The sequence below is a fragment of the Polypterus senegalus genome, chromosome 3 (genome assembly GCF_016835505.1).
Source record: "Polypterus senegalus isolate Bchr_013 chromosome 3, ASM1683550v1, whole genome shotgun sequence".
NCBI lineage: Eukaryota > Metazoa > Chordata > Cladistia > Polypteriformes > Polypteridae > Polypterus > Polypterus senegalus.
Window position 1 is genome coordinate 259,946,711 of NC_053156.1, and position 21,317 is coordinate 259,968,027.

At 37.8% G+C, this 21,317-nt stretch overlaps 1 protein-coding gene across 2 annotated transcripts in view; it reads right to left on the bottom strand.

The window, feature by feature from the left end:
• Positions 1 to 1,606: 1,606 nt before the first annotated feature.
• LOC120526086 (CD2-associated protein) overlaps positions 1,607 to 21,317 on the bottom strand; it is a 244,183-nt gene continuing 224,472 nt past the window's right edge. For both annotated transcript variants that reach the window (XM_039748981.1, XM_039748979.1), the window contains 4 exons: positions 15,740 to 15,823; positions 14,413 to 14,585; positions 6,355 to 6,418; positions 1,607 to 3,413 (listed from right to left, as the gene is read on the bottom strand). In XM_039748981.1, coding sequence (XP_039604915.1) covers positions 3,372 to 3,413; positions 6,355 to 6,418; positions 14,413 to 14,585; positions 15,740 to 15,823 — 363 coding nt within the window. In that variant the 3' untranslated portion in view covers positions 1,607 to 3,371. The remainder of the gene's footprint in view (positions 3,414 to 6,354; positions 6,419 to 14,412; positions 14,586 to 15,739; positions 15,824 to 21,317) is intronic.

Here is a 21,317-nt window from a genome sequence, read left to right on the forward strand (position 1 = left end):
CTTATATATAGTGATTATTACTACTTTTGAAAATGAAAGAAAGGTGTTCCATAAACAAATGCATGTGCACCTATCAAAAATTACCCGAAAACTTTGATACCACACAGTCATGGACCCATTTATTGGTACCTTTATTGCTTGTTGAAAAGTGCTGTATGCCTCCAGAAAAGCGATTAAATGAAAAGCAATTGTCCCATGTATGCCTTTGATATGTCATCAAGTAAAGCAAAGCAAGTGTGAAAAGAAGTATTGCTTATTCTACAAAGATATTCTAAAATGCCCTGCACATGTGTGTTGATACACCTAGAGAAGATCATAAATAATTGGATTTGAGTGATTTTTCAAACTAGCCATTTTCTTTAATTAGTACCATACATTTCCAATTGTCCAATCAGTCATTCAGCCTATTTAAGTGGAGAAAAGTAGTCACTCTGGTGTTGGGTATCATTGTGTGTCCCACATTGAAAATGGAGCAGAGAAAGCAAAGGAGAGAGTTGTCTGAGAAGATCAGAAGCAAAATTACAGACAAGCATGTTAAAGGCAAAGGCTGTAAGACCATCTCTAAGCAGCTTCATGTTCCTGTGACAACAGCTGCAAATATTAAGACGTTTAAGGTCCACAGGACTGTAGCGAACTTCCCTGGACATAGGCTGCAAGAGGAAAATCAACCCAAGAATGGGCAGAAGGATAGTGAAAATAGCAGACAAAAGAGGCAAGGAAAACTTACAAAGAGATGCAAGATGAACTTCAAGGTCAAGGTTCATCAGTGACTTATTGCAACATTTGTCACTTGTTGAGTGACAGTGGGTAGAATGGTTGACCACCCAGGAAAATTTCACTGTTGAAAGAAAAACAAAAAATCCAGCCTGGAATTTGCTAAAATGCATGTTAACAAGCCACCATATTTCTGGGAGAATGTCCATTGCACAGATGAGACAAAACTGGAGTGTTTTGGCAAGTCGCATCAGGTATACGTCCACTGACGATAAAATGAAAGAACACCATACCTATTTTAAAAGACAGAAGAGGCTTGGTTATGTTTTAGGGCTACTTTGCTGTGTCTGGAACAGGATGCCTTAAATCTGTGCAGGGAACAATGAAATCTCAACGATTATTAAGACATTCTGGAGTGAAACATACTACCAAGTGTCAGAAAGGTCTGTCTCAATTGCAGGTCATGAATTCTCCAACAAGATAATGACCCAAAACACTCAGCTAAAAGCACCCAAGAATGGCTAGAACAAAACATTAAAACTATTCTGAAATGGCCTTCTATGGGCCCTGATTTGAATCCTATCGAACAAACTGAAGCATGTTGTCTGGAGAAAGCTCAATTGAAACCTGACACAGCTGGAGCAGTTTGCTAAGGAAGAGTGGGCCAATCTACCTGTTGACAGGTGCAGAAGTCTCAATGAGAGCTACAGGAATCACGGTAAAAAAATCCTTAAATTGCATTACAAGAATTTGGAAAACGTCCATACTTCCTCTGAACTATCTTTTGAAACCAACATAACTAGGCAACTATAGTTTTCTATTAATTCAAATTCAAACCGCTCTTTGAAATAAACCCATATATTTTAGTAATAATACAATTCAAACATAAAAATGCTTACATAAATCAGATATTTATTAGAATTATTTTTTCATGCAATTTAACAGCACCTGTAAACATAATCATTGAGAGTTACTTTAACTGTGAATTGTCATTAAGACAGATGATAAAAAATATATATGGAATGTTTAAAGCCCCAAATCCCTTTTAAACACCACCCATGATTTAAAACAAGAAACACATTTTTTTTGCAAATTGGGTAATACAGTAAATATGGCTTAAAAAAACCATAGCAGCAACTAATAAAAAGAACTACTTCTGAAACTGTATTGCTATGGGAATTATGCAATCTGTATCTAAAGACATTAAGGTTAATCACCTCTTCTAATGATTGTCAAGACCCAGATGCTTTTTAAAATGTGAACTTAACAACCACTTTTACAGTGTTGTATTTGAAGATAATTCTTAAAAAGAACATACCAAGTGCACTAAGGAAAACATGATTATTACCACAGTGAACAATTCTCCCCTTAAAATTTAGATTTGTTAATCCCTAAAAACATAATATACATTCTGTAAAGCTGCAAAGTACACAGCTTTAAAGAAATTATCCTCCTGAAGATAAAGGCTCAAATACATGATAATGAACTTCATCAACTGGTCTCTAATGGTCTTTAATCTCAAGAAATCCCAATGTTATAACTCAGCACAGACAGTATGAACTTTAATCTGTTGATCATAACCAAAAAAAATATTATTTTTGAGGCATAATCAAGCAAATTATTGTAGCATTTTATGTTGCTGTTCAAACAATGTTTTTCATACACTTTAAAACACTGATTAATAGATTTTCTTGAATATTTCAAAAGATGATTCCTAACAGGCACATTTATTTCCCTTGAGTCACAAACTGGGACCACTGACTAAACGCTGACTCAGCTCATCATAAAATTAAAAGTGCTTTTCCCTCAATTTCCCTTATTACAGCTAATCATTTACAGTAGTTTGAGATTTTCCATAACTTTTCCAATCACACGTATGAATTTTGTCCCTGTTGTACATACAATGAAATGTATAACTATACATATTTATTCAGTCTGTTTGATTCTACCAACCAAATTAGCTTTATTTATAGAAAATGATACATATTTAACAATTTAATGATAAACATATGACATATTTCTGCATATATGTAACTTTACCCCTGACATTTGCCCGATTTACATTAATACTTGCATTACAGGATTTATACAGGCACAATAGTGTTACCCTGGATAGGAATGTTTATAAAGAAAATAGACATAATTAAATTCTCTTCTTATAGAGGAATCAATTTGTTGTACTGACTACAGAAAAAACTAACTTAATATTTATAGAAGTTAACAGATATTTTGCAAATTATAGTACATACTCATTTTTAAAACTGACTATTAACCAATAATATATATATATATATATTTATCTGTATAAAATCTAACAGTCCCCTTTCCCTTTATACATACTCAGTAGTATTGAAAGCAAACATCATTTATTCTTTATTGAATAAATGGTCTGCATGTCCAGCATAGTAGTTTAAGGCCTCAGTTGATGTTGGCAAAAAAAAGAAACATTTACATCTGTATTCTGTTACATACTTTTATAATTGAAAGTCTCAATTTTGTGCAATACATGGCAAATTTCTTACAAATGTGAAAAAAATCAGTCACTACTGATAAAGGAAAAAAGCTTTAGGCTTTCAAAGTTTCCCAGTTGTCCCTTGCACTTCGCATTGGAGTGACGATCGCAACTCATCCTTTCTCACAAAAGAATGAATGATACCTCATGTGGATAAGACAGCCTTCTTCAATTGTTCTATCTCCATCTATAAAAAAAAGAAAAATCCAAGCAATCTGAGGAATGTGATTCAGTACTTTGAACTGCTTTGAGATGAAATTCTTCTTTCTCATTTGACAAATAGATATGCTGTATGATTAGTAAAACAATTAAATATATGCAAAATATTAAACTTCTATTACTGATGAATTCCAAAAGAAATACACCATGTAGCTCAGGGATGTACAATACACTAGAATAGTGTATTCTTAAATGCTAGGTCACCACGTGTAGTAGACCTAGCCAAGTTTGTCCACACACAATTTCTGTGGTGTGTGATACAAGTACTATCCTCTATGTAGCAATCATTTATAGAAGTAGTATATAATCTTGCACATAGCTAATAAATATGGTGCTGAGATCTCACAAAGAGGTTGTTTTCATGGCACAAAAATATAATAAATATGTTCCATGACACAACCAATGAAACTGTCAAAGATGGCTGACAAGCAAACATACATATGAGAGAGCGAGAGAAAGAAGCAAATGTCACAGGCAAGCTTGTGAGTTGAAGGGACTGTGGCAGTAGTTTGAAATGTGAAAACAAAAAGAACTGAGGCCTCATGCATAACGCCGTGCATAGAATTCACGCTAAATCATGGAGTACGGACAAAAGCGGAAATGTGTGTACACACAAAAAATCCAGATGTATAAAACTGTGCGTACGCCAACTTCCACTCCATAAATTCCGGTCAGCGTGAAAAGTAAAGCACGTACATGCGCCTGCTGCTACTCGCCAACTCCTCCCAGAATAACGCCTCTTTGAATATGCAAATCAATTAAATAGCCCTAAAGCTCAGTTTTCCGTGAAAAGACAATGGCAAAAGCATGGGGGAAAATAGAATTTCAGTGAATACCAAGTGGAGGCAAGAAAAAATATACTATTTGCTGTTTTAAACAGTGGTATAAACAACCAAAGTAAGTTGATTGAGTGACAGAGTGTAGGGCAAACTCAAAAGCTCAAGTTCACAAAGTTGTACAGTGCCCGAAATAAAAAAAAGAAGTCAGATATCAAAGTCGCCGTGAAAAGGCAAGTTGTAGCCCACTGTCTGAGTATCATATGGAAGCTTACTAGGGTACAAAGAAAAACAATAGGGACACAGTGGAGGAAAAAAGCTTGAAATGTCAACTTTAATCTCAAAATTTCCACTTTAATCATGTAGTTTATTTTGTCATTACAGTAGAACATCATACACTTCATCTTAAAATTGTTTTAATTACTAGTTTCTCAAATACCATTGTAACTAAAGTAGCATGTTAAGTGCTTTGCATTGTATGTGTTCTTCTATGTGCTCTATTTGTGTGAATCACTATGCTTCTTAAATCAGGCTTTCTCTTCCTCCGACAGGACACAGAATCCATTACATTTGTGATATTACAGCTCTCTAAATAATTTAAATACTGAGATGTTTACTTAATACCATTTTCATGATGATAAGAGTTAAAGAATGTTATTAAACATGGTGGCACAGTGATAGTGACGAGGTGGCGCCTTGTCCAGAGATTGTTCCTGCCTCATGCAAGATGCTTACCGTGCGACCTTTGATGAAATAATTTATTGCAGCAGTATTGTCTCTTTCAAATGTACTAACCCCCAATTCCTGTCCTTCCTTTTCTTTCTCCAAGTACCCAATCACCACACAATCAGCTCTGTAATAGATGTTGAGCCAAAGGCTTAGAACACTGATTCTTCAAAACTTAAGGAACATTGAAATATCTTCGTAGTACATGTTTAATTATCCTATCCATCTATCCTTCCAGTGTCTAGCCAGCCCCAGCAAGAATACAGCGCGAGGCAGGAACAATCCGTGAACGGGGTTGCCAGCTGGTTGCTAGTGCTGCGACATTGTGTCCTCACATATTTAACACTAGAATAACCAGAGCCTACGAAAAAACTCGTTGATCTCTCCCACCTTAAAACACTTCTCACCTCTCCGTCAGTGTCTTTTGTCCTTTAAATGTGTTGATAAGCAGCAAACAGCAAGCTGTCTGCTATCACATCCCCCTCCGGCACACAGTTTTCTCATCTCAAGTCTGTTTACCTGTGTGTCAGCTGCTTAGAGTTGTATAGAGTTGTACCTTTTATAAATACTATATCATTATTTGGAACACTTGCATTTCATGTGTGTTCTGTGTCTACAACGATCTATGCACAGTAAACACATTGTTAAAACAAACGTTTTTCATGTTTTAGTAATAATTGACAAAATGTAGACATGAAGTGTATAATGTGTGAAGCCTGAATTCCAAATATCAAAGAAACACTTTCACAAAAGATACAAGTATAACAGAACAAATGTGCTTTTTTCCAAGACTATAACAGAAGAAAAAGAAATCAGGTTAGTGCTGGGTGTTGTCCTGACTTCTAGGGTAGTATACTGGTTAGAGCTGCTTACTCCAATTCAGAAGGATATGGGTTTGAGTCATCACGTCTCCCAAAATAAACGTTTTGAGTAGTGAGCTGTTCTTATTGTTAATATTATACAATAAAAGCATACATTTGATTTGCATCTGTATCAGCCGCTGTAAATGTATAATTAGCGTCAAAGTTTTTAGTTTTACTTTATTTACTTATCTTCCTACAGCATAAAGTCACAAGTATACTGCAGAGCTTCCTCTGTTTGATCGTCAAGGGCATGCTCACAAATTACACATGTAATGCCAAGAAAAATACCTGCTGACACTTTAGTACGCGAGCAATGGTACGAGAATGTAGTTAGACTTTTTTTGGGCACATACACCACACGCAGCTGCTCCAGGCATAAAGGAGAAAGTCTAGTGCCATCCTGCCAATCACCTGTCCTTCAAAGAAACAGCACGGCTTACAGAGCTCGCCAACGCAACATCGTCTAGATCTATTTGTGTCCAAATATCAAATAAACACTTTCACAAAAGGCTGCTTGACATTTGTAAAGAAATGTATATGTTACCTGTAATGCAACACGTTTTTCTTTTTCTTCATTCAAATCACTTTTCAGATTGGCTATTTCATTCCTGAATTAAAAAAATTATAGATTAGGTATACTGATGGGACAGAAAGAACACTATACTAACACAATGAATTTGTAATGAGATAACCAAATCAAACCTGCAAGAGTTTACCAAATTCCATGAAAGGAGTACAAATGCTGTTAAAAAGATTTTAACACATAAATACCTATGAAGATACTATGCTGACACAGCTGAAGGTATCAAAAGTTATTCTGTTGTATATTTGCTGTGGTTTACAGCATCCGGGCTTATTGTCCGACAGATGTTTGTCTAACTCACTTTAAACATACTAAAATCATGAAACTGCTACCATGTTTTACTATACAGTTATGAACATTGAATAAAAACGTATTTTTAGTTACAAATTTAATACTAGTTGTTAGATAAAAATGTGTTGCCCAGAATAAATATTTACTTACAAAATTGATGCTGCATTTTATTAATGCTGTGTGCAGTGAAACATGTTAAATTTAGAAATGACAAACATCAGGATTTGCCATGGGCTGTCAACCTGTTCCTGCTAGCTCTGAACCTGAAATGGATGGACAGATGAGTAATAAATGAGCATCAAGATCATGTGGAGCTGGAGTTTCCATTGCCTATTAACTTTGTTTTGAGAAGTTCCTGCTTCTTTTTTGTACTGCCTAATGCACAAGGCATGCAGGACTGAATAGATTACTTTTCTGATGCCCACAGCAGCCATAAGGACAGACAGAGAAGGAGAAACTGAAATGAAGGTAGAAGATGTGAACCAAAGTAACAGTTCATATCATAAGAAGAACAGACCTTACATGTAAAGAACCTCATGGGTACAGAAAGTTGAAAAAGGAAACCTGGAGACCTTCCCAGTTAGGTAAACCTAGATAATGACCATTAAGAGTTTTAAGAGAATTTTATATGACTCTTGCAACTATGGATAGACCCTCTGCTGGATTATATATGATATTAATCCTCTGATTTTTAAAGGATGACTGTGAAGATAAAAGTGCAACTGTTTTACTGAGGTATAGGCCTCTCTGTGGAAGAAAGGTTCATACAAATAAAAACCCAGGATTTACTCATTACTTCATCAGCATTGTACTGTTAATCTGAAATTTTCTTTTGAGTTCAAATATGCTCAAATGGAGGCAGTTATTACAGATAAAGAAGTTCAAGGTAAGATCCTCACTAACCATGGCAAGTTAGAGCGGTAACGTTTTGAACAATTACTAACATTAGTATACACAAGTAAGATTTTCACTGTATTATTAACACAATGATGTCACTTAAACTCTATAAAAATAATGTGTGATTGGATATTCTGGCATACATAAAATGAACACTGGCAATAAATGAGGTGAAAGCAACAGGAGCAGGCTAAAACAAGAAATATATTTAAAGCTAACAATAGGTGCAATATCACAAACAAACAGTCTTATACTGGAATGTGGAGATGCATCACAGAACATGGCACTCACTCTGATGAGGGATTAAGTTCTGAGAGGAAAAGGTGATGCTTATATATATCTGTTGAGATCAGTTTTTATTTTATTTTATTTTTTTTTAACACTTAGGAAACTGAAAAAACTCATATCTAACTATTACATATTTACTATTCAATGTTTCCTATTGGACATTATCATATTTTATGGATATGGCAGGGAATGGATAGCCACTCCTTAATAATACTATGAGCCGGACTGATAGTAAAGAGGCAACTCCTCAAAGTTGTTTCAAAGTACGTACCTTGAAAAGTGGTTATTTTTAAGCTTGCTTCTTTGGTCCTTTATTGTTTTTTTATATACAGTGCCCTCCATGATATTTGGGACAAAGGCACATTTTTCCTTGATTTTCCCCTCTGCTCCATAGATTGAAATTGCAAAATAAACAATTCAGACATGATTAAAGTGCACATTACAGACTTGAATGTAAGTGAATTTGTATACATTACCATTGCACCATATGGAAATAACACTTTTTCTACATGGTCCCCTGATTTCAGGGCACCATAATATTTCGGACATAATAATGGAAATATATTACAGCAATCATATTTAGTGCTTTCTTGCATATCCCTCGCATGCAATGACTGCTTGAAGTCTGTGATTAATAGACATCATCAGGTACAGAGTATCTTCTCTGATCTTGCTCTGCCAGTCCTCTAATGCAGCCTTCTGCAAGTTTTGGGGGCTTGTCCCCTTAAATTTTCTGTTCAGCACATGGAAGGCATGTTCAGTTGGATTTAAATCAGGTGACTGGCTTGGCCATAATGCCTTAGCATTATGTCTGGGATATTACTCTGAGGTTAAGTGACATTCAATGGGTTTGGAGGCATTTACTGAAACTTGAGCAGCTAAAATGTTTCTGTACACCTCATAATTCATTGTGCAACTAACATGAGCAGTTACATTATCAATGGATATAAGTATACCAGTACTTGTGGCAATAATAAATGCCCAAGCCATAACAAGCCATGGTATGTTTTGGATCTTGGGCTGTTCCTTTTTTTCTCTAAACTTTACGTTTGCCATCACTATAATACAGGTTCATCTTTGTCTCGTCTGTCAATAAGACCTTTTCCCGAATTCTGCAGGCTCTTAACACTACAATCCCTGAAGCCTAAGAAAAAAATCTCATAATCCTGGGCCACTTTAAATTCCTTTGCACCTCTCCATCGGCGTCTTTTGTTTTGCAAATGTGTCTATCAGTACTGTCTGCAAGCAGCCTGCTATCCCATTCCCCACCGACGCGGCTTTAGAAGTACACCAAGTTCTCCTAGCTGAAGTCTGTTTATCTGGGTGTGAGGTGCCTTGAATTGTATAGGGTAAATAATATACTGCTCAAAAGAATTAAAGGAACACTTTTTAATCAGAGTATAGCATAAAGTCAATGAAACTTATGGGATATTAATCTGGTCAGTTAAGTAGCAGAGGGGGTTGTTAATCAGTTTCAGCTGCTGTGGTGTTAATGAAATTAACAACAGATGCACTAGAGGGGCAACAATGAGATGACTCCCAAAACAGACATTTTTCCCTCCTCATCTTTTCTGACTGTTTCTTCACTAGTTTTGCATTTGGCTACAGTCAGTGTCACTACTGGTAGCACGAGGCGATACCTGGACCCTACAGAGGTTGCACAGGTAGTCCAACTTCTCCAGGATGGCACATCAATACGTGTCATTTCCAGAATGTTTGCGGTGTCTCCCTGCACAGTCTCAAGGCCATGGAGGAGATTCTAGGAGACAAGCAGTTACTCTAGGAGAGCTGGAGAGGGCCATAGAAGGTCCATAACCCATCAGCAGGACCAGTATCTGCTCCTTTGGGCAAGGAGGAACAGGATGAGCACTGCCAGAGCCCTACAAAATGACCTCCAGTAGGCCACTGGTGTGAATGTCTCTGACCAAACAATCAGAAACAGACTTCATGAGGGTTGCCTGAGGGCCCAAATGTTTACTGCGCCCTGTGCTTACTGCACAGCACCGGGGAGCTCAATTGGCATTTGCCATAGAATACCAGAATTGGCAGGTCCACCACTGGCGTCCTGTGCTTTTCACAGATGAGAGCAGGTTCACCCTGAGTATATGTGAAAGACGTGAAAGGGTCAGGAGAAGCCGTGGAGAATATTATGCTGCCTGTAACATCGTTTAGCATGACTGGTTTGGTGGTGGGTCAGTGATGATCTTGGAGGCATATCCATGGAGTGACTCACAGACCTCTACAGGCTAGACAACGGCATCTTGACTGCCATTAGGTATCAGGATGAAATCCTTGGACCCATTGTCAGACCCTACGCTGGTTTTTAAATGTGCTGGTTTCCTCCTAATGCACGACAATGCCCGGTCTCATGTGGCAAGAGTATGCAGGCAGTACCTGGAGGATGAAGGAATTGAAACAATTGAATGGCCTTCACGATCCCCTGACTTAAACCCAATTGAACATCTGTGGGAAATTATGTTTCGGTCCATTAGGCGCCGCCAGGTTGCTCCTCAGACTGTACAACAGCTCAGGGATGCCCTCATACAGATCTGGGAGGAAATGCCACAAGACACCATCCGTCGTCTCATTAGGAGCATGCCCCGACGTTGTCAAGCATGCATTCAAGCTCGTGGGGGTCACACAAGATACTGAAAAGCATTTTGAGTAGCAAAAATTAAGTTTTTGAAAAAAATGGACTAGCCTGCCACATCTTCATTTCACTCTGATTTTAGGGTGTCTACACAATTGAGCCTTCTGTAGGCAGAAAACTTTTATTTCCATTAAAAGACTTGGCATCCTTTTGTTCCTAAGACATTGCCCTGTTGTTATTTGTATAGATATCCAACTTCATATTGAGATCTGATGTATCTAATGTGTTTCTTTAAAGTGTTCCTTTAATTTTTGTGAGCAGTGTTATTTGGAACACATACATTTAATGTGTGTTCCGTGTATTTGGAACACATACATTTAATGTGTGTTCCGTGTCTACAACAATCTGTGTAAATGTAGGATGACAGGAAATGTGAGGCAAGAAATGTTGAACACATAGCTAAAACAGAAACTTTCTTCATGTTCTAATAATTGGCAAAATGCTGACGTGAAGTGTATATGTGCGAAGACTAACGTCCAAATAAACACTTTCACAAAAGACGTAGATATAACAAAACAAGTTCACTTTTTTTTTTTCCAAGAATTTAACCAAAGTAAAAGAAATTGGGATAGGGTGTGACACACACCCACATATACGTCTGCTTGGCTGGTATAGAGGTAAGTACTGATGTCTCCAAGTCAGGAGGTGGCGGATGCAATTCTGGGTCTAACATGCATTGAACTGTTTTGAGTAGTGAGCGGCTATTACTATTACCATTATAAAATAAAAACATACAATTCGTTTTTTTGAGTCTGTAACAGCCGGTGTAAATTTATGGTACTTAGCTTTTTGTTTCATTATTCACTTTTATTCTCTCAGTCATGTTCATGCTACCCCTGATCTGACACTGTTAGTTTTCAAATAAAGACATGCTATAACAGAAGTGAACTCAGATGAGGATGAGGGTTCTACATCGGAGAAAGAGAACAGAAGCCCTCCCCACAAGAAACATCCACTCTGACGTAAGAACAATGCAGCTGCACCAGGCATGAAGGTGAAAGATGGCACCGTTTGAATGCAACAAGAGGCTGGGCGTCATCCTGCCAGTGAATCTGCCACATACATGTCCTTTAACAAAACAGTAGAGCCTACAGAGCTTGCCAAGGTATTGTGTAAAGTCCTGTTTGTGATTATGTTTTGTGATGGTCTTTATATAAAAAACATTTATATGTTACTTATATAAAAGCCAGATTGAATGTTAGTTACCTTGATTCATTTACTTATCTTCCTATAGCGTACAGTAAAGACACAAGTAGACTGCAGAGCTTCCTGTGTTTGATCAACACAGGCATGCAAACAAAGTACACGTGTACTGAAGTGACTTTAGCTGCAGGTGAAAGCTCCTTGTCACACTGTATGCAACTGTTTTTATGGTTCTGCCTCAGTCCAGAAACGGCTCTATAAGCTTTACGACCTTAGACTCAGAAAGTCTATATTCCGTGAGACAACTGGAATCTTTTCCTGAATAAGGAGTGACACTGCACATGCACTTTGTCAGCAAGTACTTTTTCACAAACTGTAATCTGCCCAACCTGTTTTTGTTACTAACTAGTGGTTTGCATCTTGCAGTGTGGCCTCTGTATTTCTGTTTATGAAGTCTTCTGTGGATTAACACATACACATCTGCCTTCGGAAAACTGTTTCTGATCTGCTGCACAGGCATTTGGGGCTTACCATAGTGAGAATTCTTCTGTCATCAGCAGCGGAGGTCTTTCTTGGTCTAACAGTGCCTTTGTGATTACTGAGATCACCAGTGTGTTCTTTCTTCTTAATGATATTCCAGACAGTTGATTTAGGTAACCCTAAGGTTTTTACTGATGTCTCTAATGGTTTTATTCTTAGGCTTATTTGACTTTCAATGGCACAGCTCTTGTTGTCCTGTTGAACAATATCAACTACACACTTCAAAGGGTAGAAGCAACTATAGGTAGCTTATGCTTGCACTAGTGAAACAATGAAACACACCTGAGTAATCAAAAATATCAGTGACACCAATTGTCCCAAAACAATATTGAGCCTTGAAATGGTTGGGATGCATATATAAAAAGTGCTGTCATTTCTACATGGTGTGACCGAAATGTATGGAAATAACCTTAAGTTAAAGTCTGCAATGTGCACTTTAATCATGTCTGAATTGTTTGATTTGTAATTTTGCAATTGTGGGACAGATCAAGGAAAAATGTGACTTTGTCCCAAACATTATGGAGGACACACAAAGTATTTAGACCTCTTCACTTTTGCAAATTTTGCTATGTTGCATCTTTATGCTAAAATCATTTAAATTAATTTTTCACTCATCAAGCAACACTCATTCCCCGAGGAAGATAAAATGAAAAGAGGGCATTACAAATTTATTACAAATAAAAAACAAAAATATCACACTGACACAGCTATTCAGACCCTTTGCTATACCACTTGAAATGTGGCCTTAGGTGCATCCCATTCTATTGATTTTAATTGAGAAGACTACACCTTGTTCAGAGTTCATCGGTGGTAAATTCAATTGATTGGACATGATTAGGAAAGACACACACCTATCTATGTGCATCAGAGCAACTATGCCATGAGGTTTAAGGAATTGCCTGAAGTGCTTAGATACAGGATTGTCTTGATGAACAGATCTGTAAAAAGACTTCCAAGAAAATGTCTGTAGCATTAAAGGTCCCCAAAAGAATAGTGGCCCCTTCTTAAATAGAAGAGATTTGCAACAACTGTGACTGTTAGATGGGGCCTTAGTAAGAGAGGTGACCAAGACCCTAATGGCCACTCTGTCTGAGGTCTACAGAACCTGCGTAGAGAAACTTCCATAAATACAAAGATCAATGAAAACCTCCAATGATATGGGTTTTACGGCAGAGTGGCCAGACAGAAGCCTCTCCTCATTAAAAGACAATTGAAAACCCACTTGGAGCTTGCAAAAAAGGCACCCTATGGACTCACAAAATGTGAGAAACAATATTCTTCGTCTTGATGAAACTGTGTGGCCTCAATTCTAAGCACTATGTAATATTGGTAATCAAATTCATTATCTTTCCCACAATGATAGTATGAAATGTGTCGTTTTGTAAATGCAATTAATGTTAGCAGCTAAAAAAATCATGTAAATGTACTGGAATATTTGCCGCCCCACTTTAAAGTGAAGGTCAAATTCATTCAATAAGCATTACACTATGAAAATTCAAAATTAAATCTTGAATTTCAGGGTACTCTATGGTACCCCTTTTTCAGCCAACTAAGAGCTGGCCGATTCATGGGTCTCCATTCAAATCAAATTGTTTAAAAAGTGGTTTTGTATTTCATGCAGCTGTGACTTTCTCCATGTACATAAAGTGATCCACTCAAAAACAAACAAAAAAAAAATTCTGTATTATAATTATCACCTGACAACACATGAAAGAGTGAATGAATGGGCAATATATTATAGTTATTAATTATCATTCTTGTTCACTGCTACTGTGTTCTGGGCATTGCTAAAGGCTAGAAATGCTACTTTCAATCTGCAATTTATATTAACTTTACAGGTATATGCTGACAAGTGGAACAATTGCATTTATCAAATGTCATTCTGTAATATCAGCTAGTGATTACTATTTAGTAGATGCTTTTATCTAAGCCAGCATACGAAATACACGTATACTTAGCGATTAACAGGAAAGTATAGCAAATGATTGAAGGTATTTTTTTTAAAGCTTAACACTACTTGATTACGATTAACAGGAAAGTATAGCAAATGATTGAAGGTATTTTTTTAAAGCTTAACACTACTTGATTCTTACTGAAATGTCCGAAAACACTTCCACTAATGAACTTGTGTACACATATTTTCATCATATTTCCAAATACTTCCATATAATCTTAGTGAAATTATACATAAGGGTACAAAAAGTACTTACTGTTGCTGTATTTTCATTAGTTCAACACCCTGTATTAACTCATTAATTTGTGCCCTGAGGTCTTCTATTTCAGATTTATTCATGTCATCTTGAACTTTGGGCTTCATGTCAGGAGGTGCAGCAGGATGTGTATTTGGTTTGAACACAGGGGCTGGAGACATTATTATTGATGGCTAAAGTAAAAATGAGTATGTATCATTTAATAATAGCAATGCATTTCTTTTTATTTATTTTTCCTCAGAAAACAACATAATTAACATTAACATACTGCAATATGAATGGCAAACAATTGCATATCTTCTTTACATAAATCAAGTTGAGCAAGCTTTTACCTTTGGCAATGGTATAAAAAAATCAATCAATCAATAATATAAAAAATACTAAAGTTACTGGTTTAAATCACTACCAGGGTGGGATCATAAATCCGTTTCACTCACTGCCTTAATATATAACCGAGTCGATGCCTTCTGGCTGAGTACTCCTGCATTTCATAGCTCAAACTATGAAAACAAAACAGGTAACACTACTACTTTTCAAATGCCTTTGTCTCCGACTTACCTAACTTTACTCCTGGTTAAAATGTTAATCACTTCCAGGAATGGGGCAACCCTAAATTTACTCCAGGGATACCAGGCTTGTGGACCCAGCACAACTGAGCCTTTTGATTCCCTTAAAGGACTGGATCTTCAAAGCAGTTTCCATGTTGCCTACAATAGCATATTCGCAAATGATCCTTTCTGTAACAGTGTGCCTTTAAGAGACCAGGTGGCATCAGCACATTTGGCATTTCCTTCCCTGCTTAACTTTCTTTCAGATATAAGGCCTGGCATCTATGACAACTACTGGGTTCTGTCCTACATAAGACATCTTTCTCATTCTCATGCTGATGCCCCTTCACAGCCTCGTTCAAGGGCCCACAAGTGCCAGTGTGGTTACTTCATTCCCTCTGTAAAATCTGCCTAGTCTGTATGAACCTCACTGATCTTATAGGTTGCAAACTATTGTCAAGCCAGGTACCTCCATACAGCACATTTAAAATATAAACAAAAAAAGAAATCTCAAGTATATTAATGAAGCAATGTGTCTTAAGATATGCCTAAAATATCAGACTTGGTTGGTAGAGCAATTTATTTTGTTAATTCCAATGTCCCATTTTTAAAACTAATTTCTTGAAACTCAAATGATGGGCCTCCAGCTTCTGAGGGAACAAGCATATTCACTCATAGGAATCTGACTTACAAAAACCAGTGACAGTCTGTATTTTGGTCTATTTAAATATACACTGAATTTCAATTATTCCAATTGGACAACATCAGCTTCCTCTTACCTTTTTAATATCGATTAATTTTGGCTTTGTAAGTATTTCTTCTTCTTCCACTTTAACATCCTTTTCTATTGACACATCTTTATTCTGACAATAAAAGAAACACAAATGTTTAGGAACACACTCAAGTAAAAACATAATGCATATGTGCCAAGAAAAATGTTTCCCTTTCTAAGTTAAAGTCTATTTGGAATATACATTGATCCTCAGGTTTGTCCTTAAATATTCCTAAAAATTAAATTGACAGATAGCAGCTGTCTGAATGAGAGATTAATCTAGTCTGAAAGAAATTCAAGTGATTTAAATATTTTATTGTACCAGCACATAACAGCAAAATTTTAATGGATTACATTGCAAATTTGTATTTATAATAGGATACTCAATATTGGTCCTAGCAGACCACAATGTCATTGCAATTTCTTTCCATCTAATATAGAAAGCCTTTTAGTGTTATTTTATCTTTTTCATCATTAGTTTCTTAAAATATTGCAAAATAAATAATAGTAAAATCTAATAAAACCTAGTGGCCATCTTTGGGTTGACAAAATTATGGTATTAACATTATGTCTGATTGATACTGAAATCCGACCAAAATCAAGGATTGGCAAAAATGAAACATCTGGTAATGGTTTAGGGCAAGATTTGAGAACTAAGAACGAAATGGATAACTAGAGCCTTCTCTGGGAAAAAAAACCCCCATTAATTCTTTGTTATGCAAACAGATATAAACAATACGGCTAAATTTTCAGCGCCAGCCAGGTCAAAGTTCTATGGCTATACACTGAAGTCTGTTTTAACTCATGCTTAATTTTACTCCAAATTAGCCCCATAATTACTGTATAGGAGCATCTCAAAATAATTTAGTCAAACTCAATTGCAAAAAAGAGGCTGTCAACTTATTTGGCCCATATTTTGCCGTTGACTTAAAATCACAAAATGCAATAGGTATAGCTGTTTGAATAATATGCTACACATAAAATATTCAGGAACAAAAACAACTCACACCACAAAATCTTAAAATAGAGAATAAAGCATTCCTAGCTAATGATAATATGACAAGCACAAAATCAGAAGGTACCTAACTAATGGATGGCACAAAATTCAAAAATCCTCTTCTGCGTGTGAATGACAACTAATTTAAGGTATTGAGTTTTTCAGAGTTTATGTAAACACATTGGGGTGAAAAAGTATGTACAACCCAGTAAAAATTCTTGCATGTATATATATGTATACTTGATAAATATTCTTTTAGGCAACGATTCCATACAAGATTCAGAAGTTCAATTGTTGGTTGAGGAAAAAATAAGTATTCCTCAAGCTCCATGATCTAGTTTGGCTCTCTTTGATAAAAATGCAACTAGATTTTTTTTGTTTGTTTTAAAAAGGGTCTATCAATTTCTTACATTAACTCTGAGAAAAGTGTGTATATATACAGTCAACCCTTGACATACGACCAGCCCGACATGCAAACAATTTGATTTACGACCAATGTCTTGCGTTACGACCTGAATGTGGTCACATTTATCCGCTTGTGCGATTGTAAACAAACAGCCGAGAGCGTTCGGAAGCGTCAGTCAGAGCCCAGATACATGTGTTTGTGGACGTAATTTCGGTCAGTGCAGTGATTTATCTATATATATATATATATATATATAATTCACTAAGACCATGGCAAGCAAGACGCATAATTGCTAAGGAAGGAAGAGAAGGTAACGAAGGTAAAGAAATCGATCATAATCGAAACGAAGAATGAAATTGTGCGGAAATATGAGAGTGGTGTTCATGTGACCGATCCCAATAATACCGTATTTACTCATGAACCACGCACCCTAATTTTTACAAAGAAAATTGCGAAAAAATTTTTGCCCCGTGTACGACGCGCGTTGTGATTGTATAGGAAGCGTCTAGACAGAAAGCGAGCACTGTCGTGCGAGTGCGCGAGCAAGCGAGAGAACGCGAGTGGGCGAAAAAGTAAGCGAGCGAGAGAGAGTGCGCGAGCGAGCCCAAGCAGAAGAAGTTTCCTCGTGTATGACGCGCAGCTGAAGAAAAGCTTTGCATAAGGAGGCTCCTTCTAAACAATAACCACCTTCCATTTCATTCTCCTGCTCCTCCCTTTCTGCAGCCCAAAGATGTTAAATTAAGTGTTGCGGGGGAGGTTTCGGAACGCATTATGGGTATTTCCATTATTTCTTATGGGAAAAATAGTCTTGACTTACAACCTATATATATATATATATATATATATATATATATATATATATATATATATATATATATATATATATATATATATAACACTGCTCAAAAGAATTAAAGGAACACTTTTAATCAGAGTATAGCATAAAGTCAATGAAACTTATGGGATATTAATCTGGTCAGTTAAGTAGCAGAGGGGTTGTTAATCAGTTTCAGCTGCTGTGGTGTTAATGAAATTAACAACAGATGCACTAGAGGGGCAACAATGAGATGACCCCAAAACAGGAATGGTTTAACAGGTGGAGGCCACTGACATTTTTCCCTCCTCATCTTTTCTGACTGTTTCTTCACTAGTTTTGCATTTGGCTACAGTCAGTGTCACTACTGGTAGCATGAGGCGATACCTGGACCCTACAGAGGTTGCACAGGTAGTCCAACTTCTCCAGGATGGCACATCAATACGTGTCATTGCCAGAAGGTTTGCTGTGTCTCCTGCACAGTCTCAAGGGCATGGAGGAGATTCTAGGAGACAAGCAGTTACTCTAGGAGAGCTGGAGAGGGCCATAGAAGGTCCATAACCCATCAGCAGGACCAGTATCTGCTCCTTTGGGCAAGGAGGAACAGGATGAGCACTGCCAGAGCCCTACAAAATGACCTCCAGCAGGCCACTGGTGTGAATGTCTCTGACCAAACAACCAGAAAGACTTCATGAGAGTGACCCAAGGGCCCCATGTCCTCTAATGGGCCCTGAGCTCACTGCCCAGCAGCATGCAGCTCGATTGGCATTCGCCATAGAATACCAGAATTGGCAGATGCACCACTGGTGCCCTGTGCTTTTACAGATGAGAGCAGGTTCACCCTGAGCACGTGACAGAAGTGAAAGGGTCTGGAGAAGCCATGGAGAACATTATGCTGCCTGTAACATCATTCAGCATGAGCAGTTTGGTGGTGGGTTAATGATTGTCTGGGGAGGCATATCCATGGAGGGTCACACAGACCGCTACAGGCTTGACAAAGGCACCTTGGCTGCCATTAGGTATCAGGATGAAATCCTTGGACCCATTGTCAGACCCTATGCTGGTACAGTGGCTTCTGGTGCACGACAATTCCTGGCCTCATTTGATGAGAGTATGCAGGCAGTTCCTGGAGGATGAAGGAATTGATATCATTGACTGGCCACCACACTTTCCTGACCTAAATCCAATAGAACACCTCTGGGACATTATGTTTTGGTCCATCCAATGCCACCAGGTTGCACCTCAGACTGTCCAGGAGCTCAGTGATGCCCTGATCCAGATCTGGGAGGAGATCCCCACAACACCATCTGTCATCTCATTAGAAGCATGCACCGATGTTGTCAGGCATGTATACAAGAACACAGGGGCCATACAAAGTGCTGTGTACAATTTTGAGTTGCTGCAATTAAATTTTGGCAAAATGGACTAGCCTGCCACATAATTTTTTCACTCTGATTTTTGGGGCATCTTTGAATTCAGGGCTCTGTAGGTTGATCATTTTCATTTCCATCAAACGATGTGGCATCCTTTCATTCCTAACACATTACCCAGTCTATATCAGTATAGATATCCAGGAGGATTTCTTTTTCCCATTGAGATCTGATGTGTTTTCAAAGTGTTCCTTTAATTTTTTTGAGCAGTTTATATTATATATATATATATACACATACATACATATACACACACACAGTATCTCACAAAAGTGAGTACACCCCTCACATTTTTGTAAATATTTTATTATATCTTTTCATGGGACAACACTGAAGATATGACACTTTGATACAATGAAAAGTAGTCAATGTACAGCTTGTAAAACAGTGTAAATTTGCTGTCCCCTCAAAATAACTCAACACACAGCCATTAATGTCTAAACCACTAGCAACAAAAGAGAGTACACCCCTAAGTGAAAAATGTCCAAATTGTGCCCTAAGTGCCAATATTTTGTGTGACCACCATTATTTTCCAGCACTGCCTTAACTCTCTTGGGTATGGAGTTCACTAGAGCTTCACAGGTGAAACCACTGGAATCCTCTTCCACTCCTCCATGACGACATCACAGAGCTGGTGGATGTTAGAGACCTTGCACTCCTCCACCTTCCGTTTGAGATGCTCAATAGGGTTTAGGTCTGGAGACATGCTAGACCAGTCCAGCACCTTTACCCTTAGTTTCTTTAGCAAGGCAGTGGTTGTCTTGGAGGTGTGTTTGGGGTCGTTATGTTGGAATACTGCCCTGCGGCCCAGTTTCTGAAGGGAGGGGATCATGCTCTGCTTCAGTATGTCACAGTACATGTTGGCATTCATGGTTCCCTCAATGAACTGTAGCTCCTCAATGCTGGAAGCCCTCAAGCAGCCCCAAACCATAACATTCTCACCACCATGCTTGACTGCAGGCAAGACACACTTGTCTTTGTACTCCTCACCTGGTTGCCACCACACACACTTGACACCATCTGAACCAAATAAGTTTATCTTGGTCTCATCAGACCACAGGACATGGTTCCAGTAATCCATGTCCTTAGTCTGTTTGTCTTCAGCAAACTGTTTGCGGGCTTTCTTGTGCATCATCTTTAGAAGAGGCTTCCTTCTGGGACGACAGCCATGCAGACCAATTTGATGCAGTGTGCAGCGTATGGTCTGAGCACTGACAGGCTGACCCCCTCACCCCTTCAACCTCTGGATATGATGCTGAGCATGTGCACTCAACTTCTTTGGTCGACCATGGTGAAGCCTGTTCCGAGTGGAACCTGTCCTGTTAAACCACTGTATGGTCTTGGCCACCGTGCTGCAGCTCAGTTTCAGGGTGTTGGCAATCTTCTTATAGCCTAGGGCATCTTTATGTAGAGCAACAACTCTTTCTCAGATCCTCAGAGAGTTCTTTGCTATGAGGTGCCATGTTGAACTTCCAGTGACCAGTATGAGAGAGTGTTAGAGCGATAACACCAAATTGAACACACCTGCGACCTTGTAACACTAATGATTCACATGACACCGGGGAGGGAAAATAGCTATTTGGGAACAATTTGGACATTTTTCACTTAGGGGTGTACTCAATTTTGTTGCCAGCGGTTTAGACATTAATGGCTGTGTGTTGAGTTATTTTGAGGGGACAGCAAATTTACACTGTTATACAAGCTGTACACTGACTACATTGTATCAAAGTGTCAGATCTTCAGTGTTGTCCCATGAAAAGATATAATAAAAAATTTGCAAAAATGTGAGGGGTGTATTCACTTTTGTGAGATACTGTATATATACACACCAACACATACATTATAATATATAAATAAGTATATAAAAAAATGAGAAGCGAGATAGAACTAGACAAAAGGTGAAAAAGGAAGTGCTATTGGAGGAAACACCTTATTGCA